Source organism: Tachyglossus aculeatus, chromosome X2 (assembly GCF_015852505.1).
Source record: "Tachyglossus aculeatus isolate mTacAcu1 chromosome X2, mTacAcu1.pri, whole genome shotgun sequence".
NCBI lineage: Eukaryota > Metazoa > Chordata > Mammalia > Monotremata > Tachyglossidae > Tachyglossus > Tachyglossus aculeatus.
In genome coordinates this window covers 9,562,219-9,589,224 of record NC_052100.1, presented here as the reverse complement: position 1 = coordinate 9,589,224, position 27,006 = coordinate 9,562,219, and the positions used below count along the sequence as shown (strand labels likewise).

The following is a 27,006-nucleotide window of genomic DNA, read 5'->3' as shown; positions in this document are numbered from 1 at the left end:
AACATAAACAGTATCCTGCTGGATTAACCAATGGTCCATGAAACTCAAAAAGGCTACTTTGGTATCTTGATGCAGTAACAGTACTAAATATATTTTTACACTGTAGAGCTAGTGTTAAGTACTTATAGAAGCTAAAGCGAGTATGTCAAACTCCTCTCTATGAATGAGCTGCTCACAGGGTTATGCATTGTTCATGAACTGTGCTTTTAAACAGCAGTAAATAATGAATAAATTTTTTGTAAAATCCTTAGCAACCTAATACATCGTTATTAAATAGAACAGGAAATGCAGTTGGTGAGTAGAACTGTATTATTTTTCCTGTAGATATACTGCAGGAGAAGCAGCGTGGCTTAATGGATGGAGCACGGGCCTGGGCGTCAGAAGGTCATGGGTTCTAATCCCGGCTCTACCAGTTGTTTGCTGTGTGACCTCAGGCAAGTCACTTCACTTCTCTGTGCCTCAGTTTCCTCAACTGTAAAATAGGGATTCAATCCTATTTCCTCTTATTTAGACCGTGAGCCCCATGTGGGACAGGAACTGTTTTCTGACTTAACTTGTGCCTACTCCAGGGCTTAGAACAGTGCATGACACATAGTAAGCATTTAACAATAATAATAATAATACCAAAATTATTAGATTGTCAACTTCTTAAGACCAGAGACTGTCCTCTGCTTCTAGTGTATATTCCCAACCACTTAGCACAGTGCTCTACCCAAAATAGTCACCCAATAAATACTAATAAAGGAATAAATGTGGAAGGAAAAACAAATGAAGTCCACTGGGCCGAAGAGGGCTAAACTTGATACAAAGTAACTCCCCACCCCCACCCTCACCCCCACACCACAGCACTTACGTATCTGTCATTTTAGTTATTTATATTGAGGTCTGTTTATTTGTACTGATGTCTGTCTCCAGCCTTCTAGGCTGTGAGCTCGCTGTGGGCAGGGATTGTCTCTATTGCTGTATTGGACTTTCCCAAGCACTTAGTACAGTGCTCTGCACACTGCAAGCGCTCAATAAATATAATTGAATGAATGAATGTAGGGTCATTTCTTCAACAAATACAGTGAAGTTCTGGGTTGGCCCACGAAAACAAAGGCTCTAGTTTCTGGGGGTTCTTCCACCTCAATTATAATAATAATAGTAATAATAAGTATTTATTAAGGGTTTACTATGTGCCGTGCACTGTGGGGTTGGACACAGTCCCTGTGGAGGGGGCTCAGTCAGGGACAGAGGCGGCCGGAGGGCGGGTGGTGGTCCTCGTCCACTTCAGCTCTCAGTTTCAAGCAGCCTTAATCCCCGTTTTGCAGATGAGGTAACTGAGGCCCAGAGAGGTGAAGTGACTTGCCCAAAGTCATACAGCTGACAATCGGCGGACAATCGGTGGCGGAATTTGAACCCGTGACCCCTGACTCCAAAGCCCGTGCTCTTTCCACTGAGCCTACTGAGAGCTCACCTCCTCCAGGAGGCCTTCCCAGACTGAGCCCCCTCCTTCCCCTCCCCCTCCTCCCCTCCCCCACCTTACCTCCTTCCCCTCGCCACACCACCTGTATATATGTACATGATTGTACGTACTTATTACTCTGTTTATTTTATTTGTACATATTTATTCTATTTTATTGTGTTAATATGTTTTGTTTCGTCGTCTGTCTCCCCCTTCCAGACTGTGAGCCCGCTGTTGGGTAGGGACCGTCTCTACATGTTGCCAACTTGTACTTCCCAAGCGCTTAGTACAGTGCTCTGCACACAGTAGGCGCTCAATAAATACAATTGAAGGAATGAAGCGGCCCGCCCTCCTGTGCGCATGCGCACAGCTCCCTCACAGCTGGGCGCGAGGCGGGGCGCGTGGCGTCGCCCTGAGGGGCGCGAGGCGGGGCGCGAAACGGCCCCCCTGAGGGGCGTGAGGCGGGGCGCGCGGCCGTTAAGGGACGAAGCCGGAGCTGGTTTGGAGCAGCGGCCTGTGGGACCCCTTGACCCCGGCCATGTCGCCCAAAAACAACTTTATGAACTCGTTAGGAGACCTCTTTGGCCAGGTGAGCGAGTCCCCACATCCTCCGCCCTACCAGCACTACCTCATTTGATCAACCAGTGGTGGTACTTATGTACAGATCTATAATTTTATTTATTTGTATCGATGTCTGCCTCCCCCCCACCCCGCCAAGATTGTAAGCTCGTGGTGGGCAGGGAATGACAATGTTTATTGTACTTTCCCGAGCGATATGTATATATGTTTGCACATATTTATTACTCTATGTTACTTGTACATATTCTATTTATTTTATTTGGTTTATGTGTTTTGTTTTGTTGTCTGTCTCCCCCTTCTAGACTGTGAGCCCGCTGTTGGGTAGGGACCGTCTCTATATGTTGCCAACTTGTACTTCCCAAGCACTTAGTACAGTGCTCTGCACACAGTAAGCACCCAATAAATACGGTTGAATGAATGAATGAATAGTACAGTGCTCTGCACACAGTAAGTGCTCAAAAATTACGATTGAATGAATCAATACATTGAGTGCTTACTATGCGCAGAGCACTGTACTAAGCATTTGAGAGAGTACACTATTATTATCGTTATTGTTATGGTATTTGTCAAGCGCTTACTATATGCCAAGCACACTACAATAGAATTAGCAGACATGAGGGAGTGTGTCTGATATATTGTTGTGTTCATTCAGTCATTTAATTCATTCATTCATTCAATAGTATGTATTGAACGCTAACTGTGTAGAGCACTGTACTCAACACTTAGGAAAGTAAATATAGCAACAAAGAGAGACAGCCCCTGCCCACAGCAAGATCACAGTCTGGGGGGGAGGTGGGGAGACAGACATCAAGACAAGTAAACAAGCAGCAATATAAAAAAATAAAATGACAGATATATACATAAGTGCTGTGGGGCAGGGAGGGGGGGACCTTTGTTTTAAGGTCTGCATCAATGCTAGCCAACTCTCCAACCTGTGCTGATTCTTTGTGGTGTTAATGCCCCCACCATCTTTCTTGGAAACTTCAGTCACTGTTTTCCTCACAGGAAAGTTTAATCGCTTTCTTTGTCTCCGATCTCAATATAGGCTGGAGGTTTTCCCAAAGACTGATTTATTTTGCTGAAAAGAGCATTCCCTCTAATTATCTTTTACACTCATTTAATAAGATTCGAAACAGTAACGATTCGAAAACTTGGAAAGGGTTGCTTCAAGAAACAGGCTGCACTGTTTCCCAAGAAACCAGTGAGGCCTTCTACTGTATCTCTTATAGTTATGGGTTTTGACTTGTCAGTCTTTGCATCAAGACCTGGATGCTAACTTTCCAGAATGCATCTTTTTTAGATGTTTAACTGCATGTAGTTGAAATCTACTCACCCATGAACTGAGACCAATTGAATCAACTTTTTAAAGATTCTCTGAGGGTTTTGGGTGGGGGTTAAGTAATGGAGTCGTAAGCAATGTAGATGATATTTCTTTTAAAATGGTATTTGTTAAGCGCTTACTATGTGCCCACATGGGGCACATCCCCATTTTACAAAGGAGGGAACTGAGGCCCAGTGAAATGATTTGCCCAAGATCACAGAACAGACAAGTGGTGGGGCCAGGATCAGAATCCAGGATCTGACTCCCAAGCCCATTCTCTATCCACTAGACCCTAAGCGGATCATTTTTCTACAAAAACGTTCAGTACATGTCACCCCACTCCTCAAAAACCTCCAGTGGTTGCCCATCTACCTCCACATCAAACAAAACCTCCTCACCATTAGCTTTAAAGCAGTCCACCACCTTGCCCCCTCCTACCTCACCTCGCTTCTCTCCTACTAGAGAAGCAGTGTGGCTCAGTGGAAAGAGCACGCTTTGGAGTCAGAGGTCATGGGTTCAAATCCCAGCTCCGCCAATTGTCAGCTGTGTGACTTTGGGCAAGTCACTTAACTTCTCTGTGCCTTAGTTCCCTCATCTGTAAAATGGGGATTAAGACTGTGAGCTCCACATGGGACAACCTGATCACCTTGTATCCCCCCAGCGCTTAGAACAGTGCTTTGCACATAGTAAGTGCTTAACAAGTACCATCATTACTATTATTATTATTACCACACCCAGCCCGCAAACTCCTCTAATACTAACCTTCTCACTGTGCCTCGATCTCACCTGTCTCACCGCCGACCCCTCGCCCACGTCCTGCCTCCGGCCTGGGATGCCCTCCCTCCTCAAATCCGACAGACAGTTACTCTCCCCTGCTTCAAAGCCTTACAGAAGGCACATCTCCTCCAGGAGGGCTTCCCTGACTAGCCCCCCCCTTTCCTCTCCTCCCACTCCCTTCTGCATCACCCTGACTTGCCACCCTGACTTGCTCCCTTTGTTCTTCCCCCTTCCCAGCCCGACAGCACTTACATACGTAGCTGTAATTTTTTTATATTAATATCTGTCTCCCCCCCCCCACCCCAGACTGTAAGCTCGTTGTGGGCAGGGAGTGTGTCTGTTTATTGTTGTATCGAACTCTCCCAAGTGCTTAGTACAATGCTCTGCACACAGTAAGCGCTCAATAAATACGATTGAATGAACTAGACCACGCGGCTTCTCATTTGACATTTGAATAGTGGAGGGCAATGGAGTGGGGGGGTGTCTTGATCAGGAAATTTACTAAGGAGTAAAACGAAATCTCTGTAGGTGAGTTTGGAGCCAGGGATTGTTATATGCCAGAGGGCATGTCAAAAGTCAATATCAAAATCAAAAGTCAAAATCAATATCAAAATATCAAAAACAATATCAAAAGTCACAAAAGCTCACTGTGGGCAGGAAACGCGTCTGCCACCTCTGTTACACTGTAATCACCTGAGCGCTTAGTACAGTGCTCTGCACTCAGTAAGTGCTCAGTAAATACGATTGTTTGACTGATAGAGTTTGTCATTTTACTTCCACTGTCAAAAAGATTCTCTGGGAACTAGTTAACCTGTTTGGTTATTTGGGGCAGGTGATTGTAAGATTAGAGGTCAAGGGGACAGACTTACTCTGTAGCCACGTTACCTGCCAAGCCCTTTTCTCCCGGCTTCAAATTTTTGGTTTTTTGCTCAGCCCTCAACCACTTCCTCCAGAGTTAGCTCTTCTTAGGCAATTGCTACACTCAAAATACTCATTATAATTCCCGATCCCTAACAAGTAAATTATGGTGGTGTTTTACATAGCAATGGCAGGGGTTTGTTTGTGAGGGAATTATGGTGTTTAAGCACAGAACATTCTGGTGATAGATTCCCTAGCAGTGTGGACAGAGAGGCGAAAAATCTCTTAAATGGGTTTCTACTTGTCTGCGTGTTCAGATTTGAGTGCTGAGGGTATAAACTGTCAAAATTGTCAAAAACACCATTTCAGCCATACGTTATGTGAAAAAGGCAAAATATCTCCTTATTTTTTGTACAGACACCTCCCTTCTTGAATACTAGGTCTGAGCTAAATTTGCACGATGTGTAGAACGGGGAGCTAGAAGTCCCAACTTCAACGTCTTCTCCCCCGCTCTTTAAGGAAGCAGGGACCCATTCAAGGACTTGGGAATCTCCGATTTTCGTCACAGATCCAGAGCTGTGCATTACAGGTTGGGTGCCTTTCAGCAAGCAGTTTTGCCTTTGTTTCTTCGCCAATAAAATGGGGTTGATTTAGTTGTTGTTGTTGGGGCTAGCGTGAGTACAAGACATTAAGAAACATGAATAGATAATCCCAAAGAACTGGGGGAGTTTGGAATTAATTCTTGGAAGTGCTGTTCCAAAACAGGTTTATACTCTAACAGGAGGGCGAAACAGAAAAATATTTACAACTAGAACGATAAGAATAAATAAGTATATTGTATACTTTTATCAAGGCTCTCCCAGTTTGCCCTCCCCCTTAGTTTCCTTCTCGTCTGTGGCTCCCACCAGTTCTTGGGCATAGTGAAGCTGTACCTTCATCACGTGGCTCGCCTTTGCCTGGTCAGCACCTTTTTGGAGGATGGCCTGCGTATGTGGTTCAAATGGGACGAGCAGAGGGACTACATCGATCAATCTTGGGACTGCGGCCCCTTCCTGGCTACCTCCTTCGTGTTCATCAATATGTCGGGCCAGTTAGGTAAGACCCATTACTCCCTACTTTCCCCTCCCCCTTCAGCTTTGCCAAACCGTGCCCTACCCTCTTTCAAAGCCCTCCTCATTCATTCATTCATTCATTGTCGTATTGACTGAGCGCTTACTAGAGCACTGGACTAAGCGCTTGGAAAGTACAATTCGGCAACAGATAAGAGACAATCCCTACACAACAACGGGCTCAGAAATCGCCTACGTAGGAGGCCTTCCTGGATTCATTTCTTCCCATATTCCCCAGATGCACCCGCCCATCAGCCACCTCAGTAGTCGTTATCAAAGGCCCACCTCCTCCAAGATGCCTTTCCAGAATAAGCCCCACCTTTCCTCATCTCCCGCTCCCTTCTGCGTCGCCCCGACTTGCTCCCTTTGATCTTCCCCCCACCCAGCCTCACGGCACTTATGTACAGCTCTGTAATTTTATTTGCACTGATGCCTGTCTCCTCCTCTAGACTGAAAGCTCATTGCGGGCAGGGAATGGGTCTGTTTATTATTGTATCGTACTCTTCCAAGCGCTTAGTACTCTGCCCACAGTAAGCACTCAATAAGTACCATTGAATGAATTAATGTATTTGTAATTTACTCAGCTATAGCTATTATTATTTATATCTATCAGCCCATCTTTAAATCTAGTAAGTTCATCAACTTATGTCTTTAATTTGCCCAGTGGCTTTTGAGTTCCCTGAGTAGAGAGATCTTGCCTTGGCCCTTTTGTGTTTTTTCTTTCCTATGTTCCCCAAGCTCCTAATGCAGTACTCTGCACACCTTAGGTGTTCCACAAGTAGACTCTGTTGTTTGGTAACACAAGTGATGTGTTTTCACGTACTTGTCCTCATTTACCACAACTCACATTAGAGTACCCACAGGGTCCAGAGGCGTGCACATGTGCACATTTATTATTTCCTTCTCTGCATCACACTGGAACCTGACAGGCTCGTGTGATCAGTCAATCATATTTATTGAGCACTTACTTTGTGCAGAGCACTGTACTAAGTGCTTGGGAGAGTACACTATAGCAGACATGTTCCCTGTCCACAACTAGCTTACAGCCTACAGATTGGAAGCGTTCCCTAATCCCGCCTCGGCATTCTGGAGAGATTAGCTTCAGTACGTGAGGAAGTGATGACTCTGGAAATGTTTTCAAACCGAAAGTCCTTCTGGCTAGCAGAACTTATCCCTTACGCCTTTTGAGAGTAACTGGAAAAATGGTAGACGTCCAAGTTAGATCTGCAGAAAACTGGACTGCTTTTTTACAGGAATCTTTTAAAAAACCCGCACTCTGGCATAGAACTTCATTTTCTTTGTCTAGCATCGATGGTTCTGTTTTAAAGAAGTTGCCTATTTCCCCCAGCCTGTCACAACTGTGTGTACCTACCATCCAGACACACTTAATCAGCTCTGCCGTAGAAAGACCTGCTACGGAAGTCAAGTAAGAGGGTAGGGTAGAGGCTCGGGTTGAGCTTTAATTCTTACTTTGCTGAACTCCATTTCCCTTTCTCTTGCAGTGGGGTGTGTACTACTCTTAACCCGCAAATTTGTTCCTTATACCTGTTTTGGGCTATATGGAATTATCTTCATGCAGGTAAGTTCAAAGCGATGTGTGGAATTCCCTGGAGGAAACTGATTGAGCAATAAATCAATTAATCAAAGGTAGTTATTGAGTGCTTACCTGGTACAGAGCACTGTGCATTTAGGAGAGTACAGTATAACAGTTGGAAGATGTTCCCTGCCCACGAGCTTACAGCCCACAAGGGGAGACAGACATTAATATGAATAAATTGTGGCTATAATAACAATAATTGTGGTATTTGTTAAGCACTTACTCTGTGCCAGGCACTGTTCAATGTGCTAGGGTAGATAAAAGATAATCAGTTGGACACAGTCTCCGTCCCACATAGGGCTCACAGTCTTAATCCTGTTTTACAGGTGAGGGAACCGAGGCACAGAGAAGTTAAGTGACTTGCCCAAGGTCACCCAGCAGACAAGTGGCAGAGCCAGAATTAGAACCCAGGTCCTTTTGACTCCCAGGCCCGTGTACATAAATACTGTGGAGCTGAGGGAAAGGCGAATAAAGGATGTAAATCCAAGTGCAAGGGCAACGCAGAAGGGAGTGAGAAAAGAGGAAATGAGGGCTTAGTTTTTTAGGGCATTTATTAAGCGCTTACTATGTGCAAAGCACTGTTCTAAGCGCTGGGGAGGTTACAAGGTGATCAGGTTGTCCCACGTGGGGCACACAGTCTTCATCCCCATTTTACAGATGAGGGAACTGAGGCCCAGAGAAGTTAAGTGACTTGCCCAAAGTCACATAGCTGACAAGTGGCAGAGCCGGGATTTGAACTCATGACCTCTGACTCCAAAGCCCAGGCTCTTTCCACTGAGCCATGCTGCTTCTTAGCCTTTGGAGATGTGCTTTTAATAAAACTTGAAAGGTGGGAAGAGTGGTCATCTGTCGGGTATGAAGAGGGAGGGCGTTTCAGGCCAGAGGCAGGATGTGGTCGAGAGGTTGGTGGCAAGAAAGACGAGATGGAGATACGGTGAGTAGGTTGGCATTAGAGGGGTGAAGGGGGCGGGCTGGGTTGGAGTAGGAGAGTAGCAAGTTACGGTCGGAGGGAGCAAGGGGAGTGAGTGCTTTAAAGCCGACGGTAAGGAGTTGTTTCTCTTTGCGGCAGTTGATGGGTAACCACTGGAGGTTCTTGAGGAGTGGGGAAACATGGACCGATGGGTCTTTAGGCGAGCTAGTCCCTTTGGCCAGCTTTCTCAACGAAGACCAGTTGAGGTCAGAAATGTAACTGCAAACACAGCCGCCCGATGCCTCGATTATTTTCTTTTTTTTGTTCCCCAACTGCTTGGGGCCACAATTTCTCAATTTCTTACTTTCAGAGGCAATAGCGTGACTCCAGGGTAATAACCATGTGGAGCCAAGTAAATCTCAGGAGCTGAATTTAAAAAGTTCCAGACAACTAGCCTAGGGAATATAATGAATCCTACATTGCAGTCCAGTTTCTCTGCTGTCGACCTGCCTTGGCTTCTCCGACTGGAAAAAAGGGGAGATGCATAGTATCGCTGGCTAGACTCCTTGTCTAGGACGATTTCCTGGAGGAGAGTCAGTCAGTTAATTGTATCTACTGAGTGCTTACGGTGTGCAGAGCACTGTATTACGTGCTTGGGGGAATACAGTACAAAAATAAACGACACATTCCCTGTCTACAATGAGCTTACAGTCTAGAGGGGGAGACAGACGTTAATAAACGATAGGTATTTATTGAGCACTTTCTGGGTGCAGAGCACTGTACTAAGCCCTCGGGAGAGTGCAGTGTAGCACTATAACAGAGTTGGTAGACACAGTCCCTGGACACAACGAGCTTACAGTCTAGATGGGGAGACAGATGCTAACAGAAATGAATAAATTACGGATATGGACGTAAGTGCTGTGGGGCTGGGGCCGGGGGCTGAATAAAGGGAGCAAATTAGGGCTACGTAGAAGGGAGTGGGAGAAGAGGAAATGAGGGCTTAGTCGGGGAAGGCCTCCTGGAGGAGATGTGCCTTCAATAAGACTCTGAAGGTGGGGAAGCGAGGAGACAGGCATCAAACCAAGTAAACGGACATCAATAGCATCAATATCAATGAAGAGAATCATTATTATTAATAACAACAATAATGACTTTTCCTAAGCACATATTATGTGCCAGCACTTAGTACAGTGCCTGGCACACGGGAAGCGTTTAACAAAGACCATCATTACTATTACTCTCCCAAGCGCTTAGTACGGTGTTCTGCACACCGTAAGCGCTCAATAAACAGTGCCTGGAACATAGTAAGCACTTAACAAATACCATAATTATAATTATTACTACTAAACTCTGGGAAAGGTACAAGCTAATCAGGTTGGACGTGGTCCCTGTCCCACGTGGGGCTCACAGTCTCTATCAATTGTTATTAGTATGGGAATTATTATTATCATTATTATCAGACAATCCCATGGGAAAGTTCTCCCATTTTTAAATCTTTCCCCTTCATCTGTGCCCCCTTCTTGTGCCATTTACCCGCCCCCTGCGCCCTCCCCACCATCCCATGTTCTCTTTTGTAGGTCATAGCATACAATGTTTTATGGAACCCCAAGTTCTTAATGAGGTGAGTCGGATCTACGGGAAGGTTCCAGGCTACGGATGTCGGGTGGATAAAGGAATCGTGGGAGGCCACTGCAAGACTCTCCCTCTCACTCATTCCTTCCAGTGGGTCTCTCCTAACCAATTCGGAGCCACTTGGGGTGACTCGATCAATCATATTTATTGAGCGCTTACGGTGTGCAGAACACCATACTAAGCGCTGGGGTGGATATGAGCAAATGGGGTTGGACTCAGTCCCCATCCCACGTGGAACTCAGTCTCAGTCCCCATTTTCCAGAGGAGGGAACTGAAGCAGACAGAAGTGACGGGGCTTGCCCAAGGTCATACAGCAGACAAGTGGCAGAGCTAGGATTAGAACCCATGACCTTCTGACTCCCAAGCCTGTGCCCTATCCACTAGGCCATGCTGCTTCTCACTTCTTTTGCCCTTACTGACCATTTCCTTAATTTAGCTTAGGTTGTCTGTAGAGGTTTGTTCTCCTGAGTTTTCATTTTTAAATGGTCTCCTTTCCCCTGCACTCCCACTTTGCTTTTTCAGGAACATGGCCTTAGGAGGTGGTCTCCTCCTGCTCGTATCAGAGTTGCAATTGGAAGGGAGATCTAAGTTTGTGGGCAACGCCAGGATGGATGGTATCTTTCCCCGGCAGTATATGCAGCTGTGTGGAAGAGTTCTGCTGGTCTTCATGTTCCTGTCGCTGCTGCACTTTGAAGTTAGCGCTTTCTCTGTAAGTGGCCTGAGAATTTCCCTTCACCCATCCGTCAGGCCTAGACTAGTTCGATCGTATTTATTAAGCACTTATTGTGTGTAGAGCACTGTACTAGCTGCTTGGGAAAGTACAATACAGCAATAAAGAGGGACAATCCCTGCCCACAATGAGCTCACAGTCTAGAAAGGGGGAGACACACATCAATACAAATAAACAGACCTCAATATACATAACTAAAATGACAGATACATAAGTGCTGTGGGGCGGGGTGAGGGGGGAAGAGCAAAGGGAGTAAGTCAGGGCGACTCAGAAGGGAGTGGGAGATGAGGAAAAGGGGGGCTTAGTCTGGGAAGGCCTCTTGGAGGAGATGGGCCTTCAGTAGGCTTTGAAGGCGGGGAGAGTCATTGTGTGGCGGATTTGAGGAGGGAGGGTATTCCAGGCCAGAGGCAGGATGTGGGCCAGGGGTCGGCGGCGAGACAGGCGGGATCGAGGCACAGTGAGAAGACTAGCACCAGAGGAGCGATGTGTGTGGGTTGGGCTGTAGAAGGAGAGAAGCGAGCCAGGGTAGGTGGGGGCGAGGTGATGGAGCGCCCTAAAGCCAATGGTGAGTTTTTGTTTTTTACTGTGTCAGACATTGTTCTAAGCACTGGGGTAGGTACAGATTAATTAGGTCAGACACAGTCCTTTGTCCTACATGGGGCTCACAGTCTAAGTAGGAGTCACTTAACTTCTCTGTGCCTCAGTTACCTCACCTGTAATATGGGGATGAAGACTATGAGCCCCCTGTGGGACGTGGACTGCGTCCAGCCTGATTTCCTTGTATCACCCCCAGCGCTTAGTACAGTGCCTGGGACATATTAAGCCCTTAGCAAATAACAAATATAATTTAGCGAAAAAAATAAATGACATTTATTCAGTGCTTAGTGTGCACAGAGCACTGTACTAAGTGCTTGGGAGAGTACAATACAACAGAGTTGGTAGACACATTCCCTGTCCACAAGGGGCTTTCAGTCTAGAGGGATAAACACATAATTAGCACAGAAAAAAAAACGTTTATTTCAATCAGTCAGTTGTATTTATTGAGCGTTTACTGTGTGCAGAGCACTACATTAAGTGCTTGGGAGAGAAGCAGCGTGGCTTATTGGAAAGAGCACGGGCCTGGGAGCCAGAGGTCATGGGTTCTAATCCCGGCTCTGCCACTTATCAGCTGTGTGACTTTGGGTCAGTCACTTCACTTCTCTGTGCCTCAGTTATCTCATCTGTCAAATGGAGATTAAGACGGTGAACCCCACATGGGACAACTTGATCACCTTGTATCCCCCCAGCGTTTGGAACAGTGCTTGGCACATAGTAAGCACTTAACAAAGACCATCATTATTATTACAACACAACAATATAACAGACACAGTCCCTGCCCACAGTGAGCGGAAGACAGACATTGATATAAATAAATAAATTACGGGTCTGTACATAAGTGCTATGGGGCTGGGAGGGGGGATGAATAAAGGGAGCAAGTCAGGGCAACACAGAAGGGAGTGGGAAAAGGAGAAATGAGGGCTTGGCCAGGGAAGGCCTTTTGGGGAAGATGTGCCTTAAATAAGGCTTTGAAAGAGGGGAAGAGGGAGGGCGTTCCAGGCCAGGGGCGGGACGTGGGCGACAGGTCGGCAGCAAGATAGATATCCTCTGTCCTTCCCCCCCTTACCCAGATCTTCCAGGACGTCTTTGGTGTGGTGATGATTGTCCTGGTGGCCATTGGGTTCAGAACCAAACTGGCCGCCACGACCCTCGTGATCTGGCTGTTCATCCTGAACTTGGCAAAGAATGCCTTCTGGACCGTCCCGGCTGAGAGACCCCTCCATGACTTCCTGAAATACGACTTTTTCCACAGCATGTCAGTCATAGGCGGTCTTCTCCTGGTCATAGCGATGGGCCCGGGTAAAGCTTCCGTAGATGAACGCAAGAAGAAGTGGTGATGATGGGAACAGAGAGACCGAGGGGAATGAGGAAGAAGAGGCGAGATGACTTTACCGCTGTTTTTACTTTGAACCTGTTTGAGTTTGTGTGTTATTCTTTTCTTCCCCTAGCCCATCCCTCCACCACCAGGACCCTACCTCTTGTCTGTTGCCTTCTCAGGGAAGAAGTCCCTGCTTCCTCTCCAGTGCCAGAGAGAGAGAGATGTGTAAAGTTTTTTATTAATAAAAAAACCTTCTACGGCCCTTTATCTTGGAGCCCTGGTGATCACTGTGCGCCTGCTAAATCGTCGCGGTCCCCTCCTGCATCATTTGAGCTTGAAAGAATTGTTTGTGCCAAATGTCCATACTTGGACCTCTCGTCCTCCCTTCTCACCCACTGGGACCCTATTTTGATGGAATTCAGTCTTGCCGACCTAGCGAGGATCAGCTTTAATCTGCCCCAGAGAGTGGGGTGGTATTTGAGTTCGAAGGCATTTTGGCTGTAGTAGAAATGGTTGTGAAAAGCAATGTTCTTTAGCACTGGCTTTAGTGCCTTATGAAGGAGCTAAACTCTATAGTGGAGATGACCCAGATAAAACTGTTTTTAGCTTTCACTCATGTCAATTTACTAGTTCATTTCTCCGGTCTGATGTTAGCTTCTTGTCTCCCTCCCCAAGTGAGAAATGGCAGATTAGCTCTCTGACTGTCTCTCCCTCTGGGTTGGACCATCATAATAATAATAATGGCATTTATTAAGCGCTTACTATATGCAAAGCACAGTGCCTGGCCCATAGTAAGTGCCTAATGCCACAGGAAAAAAAATACAATTCCCTCTTCCTAACCGTGGAACACAACCGAATGGAACACTGACTCAAAACTCAAGATTGCTTTGGTGCAGTAGTTTTTTATTGGGGGTGGTGGAGTACTTGTTAAGCGCTTACTATGTGCCGTGCATTGTTCTAAGTGCTGAGGACATAGTCCTTGCCCCACATAGAACTCTCTCATCCCCATTTTCCAACTGAGGTAACTGAGGCCCAGAGAAGTGAAATGACTTGCCCAAGGTCACACAGCGGCCAGGTGGCAGAATAAGGATTAGAACCCAGGTCCTTCTGACTCGCAGGCCTGGGCTCCAGCCACGCTGCTTCTCATTGTCCCATCAGTAGCCATCTTGAGTTCTGCCCTCGGCCGTACGCAGCCTCCGTGACACAACAATAATAATAATAATAATAATAATAACGGTATGTTAAGCGCTATGTGAGCCCCGCGTGGGACAACCTGATCACCCTGTAACCTTCCCAGCGCTTAGAACAGTGCTTTGCACATAGTAAGCGCTTAAATACCATCATCATCATTATTATTATGTGCCAAGCTCTGTTCTAAGCGCCGGGGTAGATACAAGATCAGCAGGTTGCCCGACGTGAGGCTCATGGTCTTAATCCCCATTTTCCAGATGAGGTCACTGAGGCCCAGAGAAGTGAAGTGGCTTGCCCAAGGTCACAGAGCTGACAAGCGGCGGAGTCGGGATTAGAACCCACGACCTCTGACTCCCAAGCCCGGGCTGAGCCACGCTGCTTCATAGTAAGCGCTCAACAAACAATAAGCACTCAATAAAATACCACTGATTTACCCGCGCTTAGTCCACTGCTCTGCACACAATAAGCCCGCAATAAAATACCATTGATTCACCTGCGCCACGCAGGAAGAATCACTTGCAAAAAGCTGCTCAAGGCCCTACTGAGAGCTCACCTCCTCCAGGAGGCCTTCCCAGACTGAACCCCTTCCTTCCTCTCCCCATCGTCCCCCTCTCCATCCCCCCATCTTACCTCCTTCCCTTCCCCACAGCACCTGTATATATGTTTGTACATATTTGTTACTCTATTTATTTTACTTGTCCATATCTATTCATTTTATTTTGTTAGTATGTTTGGTTTTGTTCTCCGTCTCCCCCTTTTAGACTGTGAGCCCACTGTTGGGTAGGGATTGTCTCTATATGTTGCCAACTTGTACTTCCCAAGCGCTCAGTACAGTGCTCAGCACACAGTAAGCGCTCAATAAATACGATTGATTGATTGACTGCTCGAGAATTGCTCCGCAGCAGCAACGGCGGCTCGAGCCCGATCACGTGAGGGGGGACAAAAAGCCCTCACCCTCGTCACGTGAGGGGGGCTCCGCTGAGTCCGCCGCCCAGAGGACTTCCGGGAGCGGGCGCGGACTGATGACGTCAGGAGGCGACCGGACGCAGCTGAGGACGGTGTTTCCTTCAGCTGAGGCGCTTTTCCCAGCTTGTTTACATCCCTCCTCCCTGGTGATCCCATTTTCCACGCAGACCGAGGATCGTCCCCTTGGGAGGAGTCCCCGTCCTCCCCCCTTCTCCGAGACCTTTCCTCGGACGGGCCCATCACCTCCAGAGCGTCACTTCCCAGGGACATAGCGTCCACACTCCTCCCCTCAGCGCCCTTTCCGAGGGAAAGGAAGCAGGGTTGGGAAAAGGGTAAGAAGGCCCTTTCGTTTGAAGGTAAGGGAATAATAATAATAATGGTCTTTAAGCGCTTACGCTATGCCAAGCACTGTTCTAAGTGCTTCTCTATAGAGAAGCAGCGTGGCTTAGTGGAAAGGAGCCCGGGCTTTGGAGTCGGAGGTCATGGGTTCAAATCCCGGCGCTGCCGATTATCAGCTGGGTGACTTTGGGACTTCTCTGTGCCTCAGTTCCTTCATCTGTTCTCCCCCTTCTAGAATGAGCCCACTGTTGGGTAGGGACTGTCTCTAGATGTTGCCATCTTGGACTTCCCAAGCGCTTAGTACAGCGCTCTGCACACAGTAAGCGCTCAATAAATACGATTGAATGAATAAAATGGGGATTAAGACTGTGAGCCCCCCGTAGGACAACCTGATCACCTTGTAACCTCCCCAGTGCTTAGAACAGTGCTTTGCACAGAGTAAGCGCTTAATAAATGCCATCATTATTATTATTCTAAGCGCTGGGGTACGTACAGGGTAATCAGGTTGTCCTATGTGGGGCTCACACTTTTAATCCCCATTTTCCAGATGAGATAACTGAGGCCCAGTGAAGTGACCTGCCCGAGATCCCACAGCAGACAAGTGGCGGAGCCGGGATTAGAACCCAGGTCCTCTGACTCCCAAGCCTGGGCTCTCCCCATTTCCTCCTCACTAGTCTGCTCCCTCACGAAGAGTTCTTGCAGGTTGCCATCGGTCAGTCGTATTTATTGAGCGCGTACTGGGTGCAGAGCACTGTACTAAGCACTTGGGTGCTGTGTGTACGGGAACGTGTTTTTGGAGAGGGCCTTGGGCTTCTTGGGTGGAAAACTGTAGAGGAAACGTAAAAAAAATAGAGAAGCAGCATGGCTTAGTGGAAAAAGCCCAGGCTTGGGAGTCGGAGGATGTGGGTTCTAATCCCAGCTCCACCACTTGTCAGCTGTGTGACTTTGAGCAAGTCACGTAACTTCTTTGTGCCTCAGTTACCTCATCTGGAAAATGGGGATTAAGACTGTGAGCCCCACGTGGGACAACCTGATTACCTTGTATCTCCCCCAGTGCTTAGAACAGTGCTTGGCACATAGTAAGCTCTTAACAGATACCATCATTACTAAATAATGCTTTGGGGGAGACTGGAAGCAGAAGCAAGTGACGCCATATAATGGACCTCCTTCCAGTCTTATTTGTACATATCTATTCTATTTATTTTATTTTGTTAGTATGTTTGGTTTTGTTCTCTGTCTCCCCCTTTTAGACTGTGAGCCCACTGGTGGGTAGGGACTGTCTCTCTATGTTGCCAATTTGTACTTCCCAAGCGCTTAGTACAGTGCTCTGCACATAGTAAGCGCTCAATAAATACGATTGATGATGATGATGATTGTCATTCAGTCGTATTCATCGAGTGCTTACAGAGCACTGTGCTAAGCGCTTAGAAAGTACAGTTTAGCAATAAGGAGAGACAATCCCTGCCCACACCGGCCTTTCAATATTACTGACTCTTGCTCCCTCGAAGGAGCTGCTTACAAACGAACTCTCTGCTTCCGTTTCAGTAACCAGTAGTGGCCCTTAATCATCCCCTTAACCACAGAGTAATGCGCGCGTGTGTGTCTGTGTGTGTGTGTGTGTGTGTGTGATATGTAAGTGGCCAGGAGGATCTGGGTTAAGTTGTTGTCTTTTACAGATCGAGGCATTCAAGCTACTTGGCGTTAGACTTTTTTCAAGATGGTAAGTAGAATGAATCATTTCTTTGAGGGGCCCAAGCTCATGTCCTCATTTGTAGCTCAGCAGTCTTAAAGATGTTCACAAATTAAGCATTTGGTCAACCTAATGATGGGAAAATGCTGGATTTTATCACCTCCTCCCATCCCTACTTAACATTCCACTTTCACCCTGTTCCTTAATAATAATAACTGTGGTATTTGTTAAGCACTTACTGTGTGCCAGGCACTGTACTAAGTGCTGGGGTGGATACGAGCCAGTTGGCTTGGGCCCAGCCCCTGTCCCATGTGGTGCTCACAGTCTCAATCCCCATTTTACAGATGAGGAAACTGAGGCCCAGAGAGGTGAAGTGACATATCTGTGATCACACAGCAGACAAGTGGTAGAGCCAGGATTAGAACCCATGGCCTTCTGATTCCCAGGCCCGTGCTCTAGCCCTTACGCCATGCTGCTTCTCTATCATCCTTCTTAAATCCCAGAGCAGTGAACTTTAACTAAGAAGACTTTTCTCGTCTGGGGAAGTCGGGGAAGAGGCCTTATCTCTCACATCCGCTCATGAAAATAATTTCATCAGGGCTTAACCGATAAGATAGGGAGCCACGTTGTCGTGTATATTCATTTGCCGAAAGGGTAAAGATGAGTGATATCTTTCTTTGGCTTCCAGGGTGAAAGAAAAGGGGTAAACAAGTATTACCCTCCTGACTTCGATCCATCCAAGGTAAGAAAAAGATTTGTTCGCCAGTCCGTGCGGCCAGGGAGAAACCTGCCAGGGAGAAAACAGCTTGAGGTTGGCCGGCGCCTCAGTTAAATTACCTCTAATCTGAGCAGTGGTCCAGCTACCCTTTGGGGATAGGGTGCGATGGCGTCCTCGGAATAAGACTGGGAATCGGGGCAATGAGCCGCTCCCCGTGTGAGGGAAGAGCACCAGGATTCTTGACTGTGAGCCCGTTGTTGGGTAGGGCTCGTCTCTATCTGTTGCCGAATTGTATCATCATCATCAATCGTATTTATTGAGCGCTTACTGTGTGCAGAGCACTGTACTAAGCGCTTGGGAAGTACAAGTTGGCAACATATAGAGACAGTCCCTACCCAACAGTGGGCTCACAGTCTAAAAGGGGGAGACAGAGAACAAAACCAAACATACTAACAAAATAAAATAAATAGAATAGACATGTACAAGTAAAATAAATAAATAAATAAATTGGAATTGTACTTTCCAAGCGCTTAGTACAGGGCTCTGCACACAGTAAGCACTCAATACGATTGAGTGAATTGGCAGCCCCATCTCTGCTCTGTCTCTGGATGTCCCTGGTGTGTGGAAATAAGGTGTATAAACAAAATGCCATGGTGTTTGGAGGGAAGTGGGCAGGGATCATCACTGTTTATTGTTGTATTGTACTTTTCTAAGCGCTTAGTACAGTGCTCTGCACACAGTCAGCGCTTAGTACGATTGAATGAATGAATGGAAGATGGCACCAGCCACCAAAGGAGGTGGCCAACATCGCCAGCAATGATCTGCTTTCATCTCTCGACAGCATGGCTCTCTTAATCGGTACCAGAATAGCCACCCTCTGCGGGAGAGAGCACGGAAGCTCTCACAGGGCATCCTTATCATTCGGTAAGTGGAAAGGAAAATTCGGGGGGGGGCGGGGGTAGGGTGGTCCCCCTCTGGTTTGTTGAAGGCATGTGGGAAGGAAAGACTCAGGAGGGAAGACGCACAGCATCTTATTGTGGGGGGCAAAATGGCGACAGCAGGTGAAGAGATTCAACCACTGAGAAGCAGTATGGTCTAGTGGGTAGAGCCCAGGCCTGCGAGTCAGAAGGACCTGGGTTCTAATCCCGGCTCTGCCGCTTGTCCACTGTGTGACCTTGAGCAAGTCACTTCTGTGCACCTCAGTTCCCTCATCTGTAAAATGGGGGTGAAGGCTGGGAGCCCCATGTGGGACGTGGACTGCATCCAACCTGATTAGCTTGTATCTACCTCAGCGCCTGGCACATAGTAGGTGCTTAACAAACTACCATTTAAAAAAAAACCACACTGGGTATTTCTTGCCTGACACCTCTGCTGTCTGTGTGGATTCTGTTAAAACTTGCAGTTTTCGGGGTATGTCTTTTGGCACAAGATTATGTGGCCAAGTCTTCTAGCGTAGAGCCTCTTATAGACTGAGCAGGCAGGGGTGTCATGGGGAATGTGTTGTGGGCAGGGAATGTGTTTGTTATATTGTCCTCTCCCAAGCATTTAATACAGTGCTTTGCACACAGTAAGCACTCGTAAATACAGTTGAATGAATGAATGAGTAGGAGAGGTCAGAGGTTCTTTAGGAAAGGAACACAGGTGAAATTTCCCAAAAGTGCCCGAGATGCCCTCTGGTTCCCTTAACGGCTGCTAAATCCACGGAGCGGTGAAGAGTTGTTTATCCCGTTTTCTAAACACATCCCACTCTCAAAGCCAGCCGGGCCTTTGTATGGAAGCTAGCCCTGGGTCAGAATGAACTGGTTGGGACCCCAAGGGGATGTCCAGAAATACTGGGGTTTTTTATTTTGGTTTGTTTTTGCCCCCAGGTTTGAGATGCCCTACAACATCTGGTGCGATGGCTGTAAAAACCACATCGGCATGGGTGAGTGTTCCTCCTTGAAGTAGTTAAGGGAGATGAATTCTTCACACACCCCCGCGCATGCCTGCCTTACTCGTAACCGTGTGAGCCTGCCAGAGCTGAGCACTCACACACACGCTCTGAGAGTAAAGCAGCCAGTGGTAGCCTTGATGGAATGAGCAACTTCCTTCCATTCTGGTCTTAAGCTGCTGTGATGTACCATTGGTCACCAGCTGCTGGTACGTAATCAACCCGTGGCATTTATTGAGCGCTCACTGTGTGCAGAGCACCATACCAAGCGCTTGGGAGAGCCCAGGCCTGGGTGTCGGGAGGTCTTGGGTTCTAATTCTGGCTCTATCATTTGTCTGCTGTGTGACCTCGGGTAAGTCACTTCACTTCTCTGGGCCTCAGTTACCTCATCTGGAAAATGGGGATTGAGACCGTGAGCCTCACGTGGGACAGGGATTGTGTCCAACCCGATTTGCTTGTACCCACCGCAGCGCTTAGTTCAGGGGCTGGCACATAGTAAGTGCTTAACAAATACCATAATTACCATCATTATTATTATGACTGCAGTCTAGTGGGCAAGAGAGGATTACCCAGCAGCTGGGGGTGAACCTGGTCATAGACCGAGTCCAGATATTCTTCTTGTTTTTTTTTTAATGGTATTTGTTAAGCGCTTACTCCTTGCAGGCACTGTACTAAGCGCTGGGGTAGATAACAGTTAATCAAGTTGGACACAGTTCCTGTCCCACATGGGTGTCACAGTCTTCATCCCTATTTTCCAGATGAGGAAACTTAGGCACAGAGAAGTGAAGTGAGGTGTCCGTGATCACACAGCAGACAAGCGGTGGATTCAGGATTAGAACCCAAGTCCTCATGATTCCCAGGCCGGGCCCCTATCCACTAAGACATGCTGCTTCTCTAAAAGTTTCTTGGTCCGATGGGGCTAGAGTCCAATATGACCAGCCCCCAAAAGTTCCTATGGATTTTCTACTTCTCGCCCTCCATTCTCCCCAGGTGTGCGTTACAATGCCGAAAAGAAGAAGGTTGGAAATTACTACACCACGCCAATCTACAGGTGACTTTGGCTTTGTCTTGGTGGTTCCCCTCATGAGGAGTCTTAGGAGCCAGGCTGAGGGAAGTGGGGAGGGGGTCACAGTCAGGTTGGGCTACGAGAGGCAAGCTCCTCATTGTACCTGGAAACTCAATCCCCCCGTGGCCGGACCCTGAAGAAATCAATCAGTGGTATTCATTGAGCGCTTATGCTGGGCAGAGCACTGGATGAAGTGCTTGGGAAAGTACAATATAACAGTCGCTAGACACGTTCCCTTCCCACAAGGAGCTTGCGGTCTAGAAGGGGAGACAGACGTGAGTACAAATAAGTTTTGGGTGTGTGCATAAGTGCTATGGGGCCGCGGGATGGGTGAATAAAGGGAGCAAACAAGAGAACAATCTTTAATGTGGTGGTAGTAGCAGTAGTATTAATTAGTATTATCATGGTATTTGTTAAGTGCTATGTGCCAGGCACTGTACTGACCACTGGGGTGGATACAAGCAAATCGGGTTGGATATAGTCCTTGTCCCAAGGAGGGGCCCACAGTTTCAGTCCCCATTTTCCAGATGAGGTAACTGAGGCCCAGAGTAGTGAAGTGACTTGCCCAAGCAGACAAGTGTTGGAGCCAGGAGTAGAACGCCTGAACTTCCAACTCCCAGGCCCGTGCTCTATCCGCTACGCCATGCGTGTGCCATGTGCAGAGCACTGAATGCTGGGGAAAAAACACAGGGGTGGGAATAAGACCCAGTCCCTGGCCCTCAGGGGGCTTGTGATGTGCATTTTGGTTAGAAAAAGAAAAGCAATCTCCCAGGCCCAAGAACGAAATCTCTGTACCCCGAGTTTGCTCGGGGAATTTTTAGGAGATCTAAGACTAGGAACACTCCTCCACCTCTCAGCTATCCCAGAGGCCTATAGACAGGAAACTCCTTGTGGGCAGAGAACACGTCTACCAACTCTGTGGTAGTGTACTCTTCCCGAGCGCTTAGTACAGTGCTCTGCACACGGGACGTGGTCAGGAAATACCATTGATTGAGGCTTGATAGACATCGCTGGTTTCCAAAATGATTCTTACCAACAACCACTTTTGGTTTCGGACTTTTATTTTATTTTTTAATTGTTTTCATCCTTCTGTACCCTTCCCTCAGGCCCCAGTGTCAGGTTTCTTCACCCTTGGAACATCTCAAGCGCTTAGTACAGTGCTCTGCACACAGTAAGCGCTCAATAAATACGAATGAATGAATGAATCTCCAGGTTTCCGTTCTTTTCCGCCCTTTCCAATCAGAACGGCCTCTCCAAACCACTCCCAAACCCCTGTTCCTGGAGGGACATCACCTTTTTTGTTTTGTCTTTCAAATGGTATTTGTTAAGCGCTTACTATGTGGCAGGCACTGTACTAAGCGCTGGGGTAGATGCGAGCTAATCAGGTTAGACACAGTCCATGTCTCACATGGGGCCCAGAGTCTTCATCCCCATTTTACAGATGAGGTAAAGCGAAGCGATTTGCCCAAGGTCACACAGCAGACGGGCAGCAGAGCCGGGATTAGCACCCAGGTCCACGTGACTCCGAGGCCCGGGCTCTATCTGCCAGGCCACGCTACTTCACGCCCGTCGTCTAACCGGTGGTTCTCCTCCTCTCCTAGGTTCCGGATGAAGTGTCACCTCTGCATCAACTATATCGAAATGCAGACCGACCCCGCCAACTGTGACTACGTGATCGTGAGTGGCGCCCAGCGGAAGGAGGAGCGCTGGGACATGGAGGATAACGAACAGATCTTAACCACGGGTGAGCGCCGTCTCCCTGCCCGGCACGCGGGGCGGCGGGAGGGACCTTCCCGCGGGGAGCTGGGGGGGTCTCCGGAGGTTAGCGGTTATCGCGGTCGCTGTACAAGCGAGAGGTCCTCGGTTCGAAACCGGGCGGGAACGATTTCAGTCCAAGCAACATGACGTAGTGGATAGAGCACGATCCTGGGAGTCAGAAGGTCATGGGTTGTAATCCCGGCTCCGCCGCTTGTCTGCTGCGGGGCCTTGGGCAAGTCACTTCACTTCTCTGGGCCTCAGTGACCTCATCTGGAAAATGGGGATTGAGACCGTGAGCCCTAAGCGGGACAGGGACTGCGTTCAACCCGATTTGCTTGTATCCACCCCAGCGCTTAGTACAGTGCTGGGCACATAGTACGCGCGTAACAAATGCCCTGATTATTATTTTCTTCTAGACTGTGAGCTCGCTGTGGACAGGAATGTGTCTGTTGTTCTATTGTACTCTCCCAAGTGCTCAGTACAGTGCTTTGCACACAGTAAGTGCTTAATAAATATGACTGAATAACCCACAACCCGCCTTCTTGTTCCAGAGGGAGAGGAGAAGAAGAAGTTGGAGACGGATGCCATGTTCCGCCTAGAGCACGGCACGGCCGACCGCGGGAAGCTGCACAAGGCCATTCCCACCCTGTCGAATATTCAGGAGGCCCAGAGCGCCTGGAAGGATGATTTTGCCCTCAACAGCATGCTGAGGCAGAAGTTTAGGGTGAGGAGGGGCCCCAAGGGGTGCAGAGTTAATAATAATAGTGATGAGGAATGGTAGAGGCTTGATAGGAATGAAAAGTGCAAGCTGGGGCATAGTGGGAGGAGAGAGTGGATAAATAGGAAGGAGAGAGCTGAATCCATGCCTAAAAGCCAACCATCAGGAGTTTCTTCTTGATATGGAAAGATGTTGGAGATTTTTAAGAAGTTAATTCATTCAGTCATATTTATTGAGCACTTACTGTGTGCAGAACACTGTACTAAGCGCTTGGACAGTACACTTCAGCAGTAGAGACAGTCCCTGCCCACACCAGGCTTACAGTCTAGAAGAGGGGAGACAGACATCAAAACAAGTAAACAGTCATCAATATAAATAAATAGAATTATAGATATGTACACATCAAAACAAGTAAATAAGCATCAATATAAATAGAATTATAGATATATACATGTATGCATAAGTGCTGTGGGGCGGTGGCGGGGAGGAGTAGGGAGATGTGTGCAGAACTACATTTAGGGAAAATGATCCAAGCATCAAAGTGGAAGACTAGGCAGGGAGGTCAGTGAAGAGGCTATCTGAGCGCTTACATATGTGCAGAGCACTGTACTGAGTGCTTAAGGCTGATCAATCAATCAATCATATTGAGCGCTTACTGTGTGCAGAGCACTGTACTAAGCGCTTGGGAAGTACAAGCTGGCTGGCTGATGCCTCCTCAAGGCAGGCTATGACAGGCGCCTGGACCAGAATCGTGGCCATTTGGATGGCGAGGAAGAGGAAGATTCTGGAAAAGTGGAGGAGGAAGAACTGATAGGGTTTGGCTACACCGTGACTCCGGGGGTTGAAAGAGGAGGGACAAGTCAAGGACAACGCCAAGGCTTGGGTTGAGAGATGGGCAGGATGGTGGTGGCGTCAACTGTGACGGGAAAGTGAAGTGGAAGAGGGGATCTGTCAGGGCGAGGTGGGTTTAGACGTGACGAGCTTGAGATGCTTGCGGAACATAATAATGATGATAGTATTTGTTGAGCGCTTACTGTGTGTGAAGTGCTGGGGGAAAGACAAGGTGATCAGGTTGTCCCACGTGGGGCTCACAGTCTTAATCCCCATTTTACAGATGAGGTAACTGTGGCCCAGAGAAGTTAAGTGACTTGCCCAAAGTCACACAGCTGACAAGTGGCGGAGCCGGGATTAGAACCCGTGACCTCTGACTCCCAAGCCCGTGCTCTCCGTATGGAGAACCTCCGTATGGAGAAGCCCTGGAGGCAAGAGAAAACGCGAGATTGCCGAGAATAAATATGTATATTATTAAATATGTATATTATTTATTTATTTATTTTACTTGTACATATCTATTCTATTTATTTTATCTTGTTAATATGTTTTGTTTTGTTCTCTGTCTCCCCCTTCGAGACTGTGAGCCCACTGTTGGGTAGGGACCATCTCTGTATGTTGCCAACTTGTACTTCCCAAGTGCTTAGTACAGTGCTCTGCACACAGTAAGCGCTCAATAAATACGATTGATTGAGAAGGAGAGGTTGCTGGTTAGTAGAGTCAGATCTGGAAGCCATCCTCCTAGAGGTGGTGGGCCAAGCCGTGGGAGCAGATGAACTTTTTGAAGACGTTTTCACGGAGCGCCATCCTTTCAATTCCCATATCTTTTTCCCTCCTCTCTCAATTCTGGTTCTGCAGGAAGAAAAAAAAGTCATCAAGGAGGAAGAAGAGAAGGATCTGGCTCTGCAAACCAAGGCGAGTCTCAGCATCCCTCTGGTCCGGGAGTCCGAAGAGGATCGGAAGCTGGCTGCCTTATTCAAGTACCACAGCCTAGACTGTATGCTGTGCTTCACTTGGCCTTTTTTTTTCCCCTTATGGTATTCGTTAATAATGATCATGGTATTTGTTAAGCGCTTACTGTGTGCCAGGCACTGTACTGAGCGCTGGGGTGGATACAGGCAAACCGGGTTGGACACAGTCCCTGTCCCACATGGGGCTCACAGTCTCAATCCCCATTTTACGGACGACGTAACTGAGGCACCCAGAGAAGTGACTCTCCCAAGGTCACACAGCAGATAAGTGGCAGAGCCGGGATTAGAACCCATGACCTTCTGATTTCCAGGCCCGTGGTCTGTCTGCTACGCCCTGCTGCTTCTAAGTGCCAAGCGCTTGCTATGTGTCAAACACTGTTTGAAGCATTGGGGGAGGTACAGTGGATTAGGTTGGATACAGTCCCTGTCCCGCATGGGGCTCGCCGTCCAACTAGGAGTCAGAACAGGAGAACTGAGGCCCAGAAAAGCGAAGCGACTTGCCCAGGGTCACATAGCAAGCATCTGGCAGAGCTGGGATTAGAACCCCGGTCCTCTGTCTCCCAGGCCCGTGCTCTTTCCACGAAGCCAAGCTGCTGCTTTTTTTGAGGTGGAAGGTAGCGTTAATGATTCCAGCAAAACAGGTCAACATCCTCTTTCTTTAACCTGCACCGCCTCCCCTTCCCCATTAAAGCTTGTGGCACAATAAATGACAATGAACCAGGGTGGGAGGGAACCATCCCTGTGGCTACCTGTAGTGGGGTGGGGCGAGCTGAAAAGTCATTCATTCAATCATATTTATTGAGCGCTTACTGTGTGCGGAGCATTGTACTAAGCGCTTGGGAAGTACAAGTTGGCAGCATATAGAGACGGTCCCTACCCAACAGCGGGCTCACAGTCTAGAAGAATCACAGTCATGAAGAGCTTGTCCTCGACTCTGATTTTGTTTCTTTCCCCTCCTCCTTCCAAGCTTACGAGGCCAAACAGAAACTGAAACGGACCGAGATCTCCGGCCGCCCCTGGTTCTCTCCAACCTCAACGCCTGGGTCGGGCGGCAAAGCCAACGATGTCCTGAAGAAGCTGGCCATCGGCAGGAAACCCTCAACCAGTAATCCCTCCCTTAAAGTGAGCAACCTGGGCATCGTACTGCGGAAATCCAAGGAGGAGTGCGAGAACTCGGCAGGGGATTTTGTGACCGGCGGTGTCCTAGAAGCCCTCGGGGCGAATGAGGGAGAAGAGAGCTCTTGGGAAGTGGTCCAGGACAGCTTCTGTGGCCCAGCGGACCCAGAGTGCCCTCAAGAAACAGAGTCCAAGAGGGCCCCTAGCACCACTAGCATCAGCTCTTCCTTAGTTGCGGATTACTCGGACACCGAAAGTGACTGATTCATCTTTCCCAGCTGGAGCTAACCTCTTTTCTTTGGGACCGGTTTGGTCTCCAGAAGTAACCGTCGCTCTCACCCCCAGCTAGGGCCCGAGCTGGTCTCAGATCGCTTCTCCTTGGGGGCAGTCATGGAGACTCTTTTCCCGCTCCCCTTTTCCCCCTCCACCACCACAAAAGCATTCAAGACCTAAAGTAAGTTCCATTTGCTCTTTCCCAAATCATTTTTACCTAACAACAGAAGGCCAGAGCTGGGCTGCCTCCCACCGACCCTTCAAAGAGCCTTGGAATCAGAAGTGGACTCCCCCCGCCCGCCCCGGTCTTAATTCCCCTGTAAGTGACTGAGGTGTGTGTTTTTTAAATATTATTTATTTAATTTAGGTGGGAATGGGAAACAGGGTGGTGAGGGGATAGGAGGAGGAATGAACGATTGCCATCACTTCCCAAGTGATGTAAAAGTGATGTAAACCCGAAGCAGAGTGGATCAGGCCCTGGATTTCTGAACTGCTCATTTAACAACATCTGGATAAGTGCATTAACATCTCTTTGAGTTTAAGCAGTCTGAATGGAAATGCTGCTGC

General features: G+C 47.9%; 2 protein-coding genes across 2 annotated transcripts; both read left to right on the top strand.

The window, feature by feature from the left end:
* Nucleotides 1-1,924: 1,924 nt before the first annotated feature.
* Nucleotides 1,925-13,093, top strand: LOC119949515 (surfeit locus protein 4-like). Its single transcript, XM_038771358.1, has 6 exons — nucleotides 1,925-2,033; nucleotides 5,888-6,074; nucleotides 7,591-7,667; nucleotides 10,173-10,216; nucleotides 10,750-10,936; nucleotides 12,625-13,093. The coding sequence occupies exons 1-6, from the start codon at nucleotides 1,983-1,985 to the stop codon at nucleotides 12,889-12,891; spliced, it is 813 nt and encodes a 270-aa protein (XP_038627286.1). The 5' UTR covers nucleotides 1,925-1,982; the 3' UTR covers nucleotides 12,892-13,093.
* Nucleotides 13,094-15,125: 2,032 nt separating this feature from the next.
* On the top strand, nucleotides 15,126-26,445 carry CCDC130 (coiled-coil domain containing 130). The gene is made up of 10 exons (XM_038771250.1): nucleotides 15,126-15,385; nucleotides 17,045-17,088; nucleotides 17,747-17,800; nucleotides 18,618-18,700; nucleotides 19,645-19,700; nucleotides 20,697-20,757; nucleotides 22,374-22,516; nucleotides 23,082-23,254; nucleotides 24,938-25,076; nucleotides 26,018-26,445. Exons 2-10 carry the CDS (start codon nucleotides 17,086-17,088, stop codon nucleotides 26,428-26,430), a joined length of 1,125 nt encoding a protein of 374 aa, XP_038627178.1. The 5' UTR covers nucleotides 15,126-15,385; nucleotides 17,045-17,085; the 3' UTR covers nucleotides 26,431-26,445.
* The last annotated feature ends 561 nt before the right edge of the window (nucleotides 26,446-27,006 follow it).

Coding starts and splice junctions, on each gene's coding strand:
- LOC119949515 (XM_038771358.1), top strand. CDS start 1,983: ATGTCGCCCAAAAACAACTTTATGAACTCGTTAGGAGACCTCTTTGGC. Junction 6,075..7,590: donor CAATATGTCGGGCCAGTTAG/GTAAGACCCATT, acceptor TTTCTCTTGCAG/TGGGGTGTGTACTACTCTTA. Junction 10,217..10,749: donor AACCCCAAGTTCTTAATGAG/GTGAGTCGGATC, acceptor TTGCTTTTTCAG/GAACATGGCCTTAGGAGGTG.
- CCDC130 (XM_038771250.1), top strand. Junction 20,758..22,373: donor TACACCACGCCAATCTACAG/GTGACTTTGGCT, acceptor CTCCTCTCCTAG/GTTCCGGATGAAGTGTCACC. Junction 23,255..24,937: donor TGCTGAGGCAGAAGTTTAGG/GTGAGGAGGGGC, acceptor CTGGTTCTGCAG/GAAGAAAAAAAAGTCATCAA.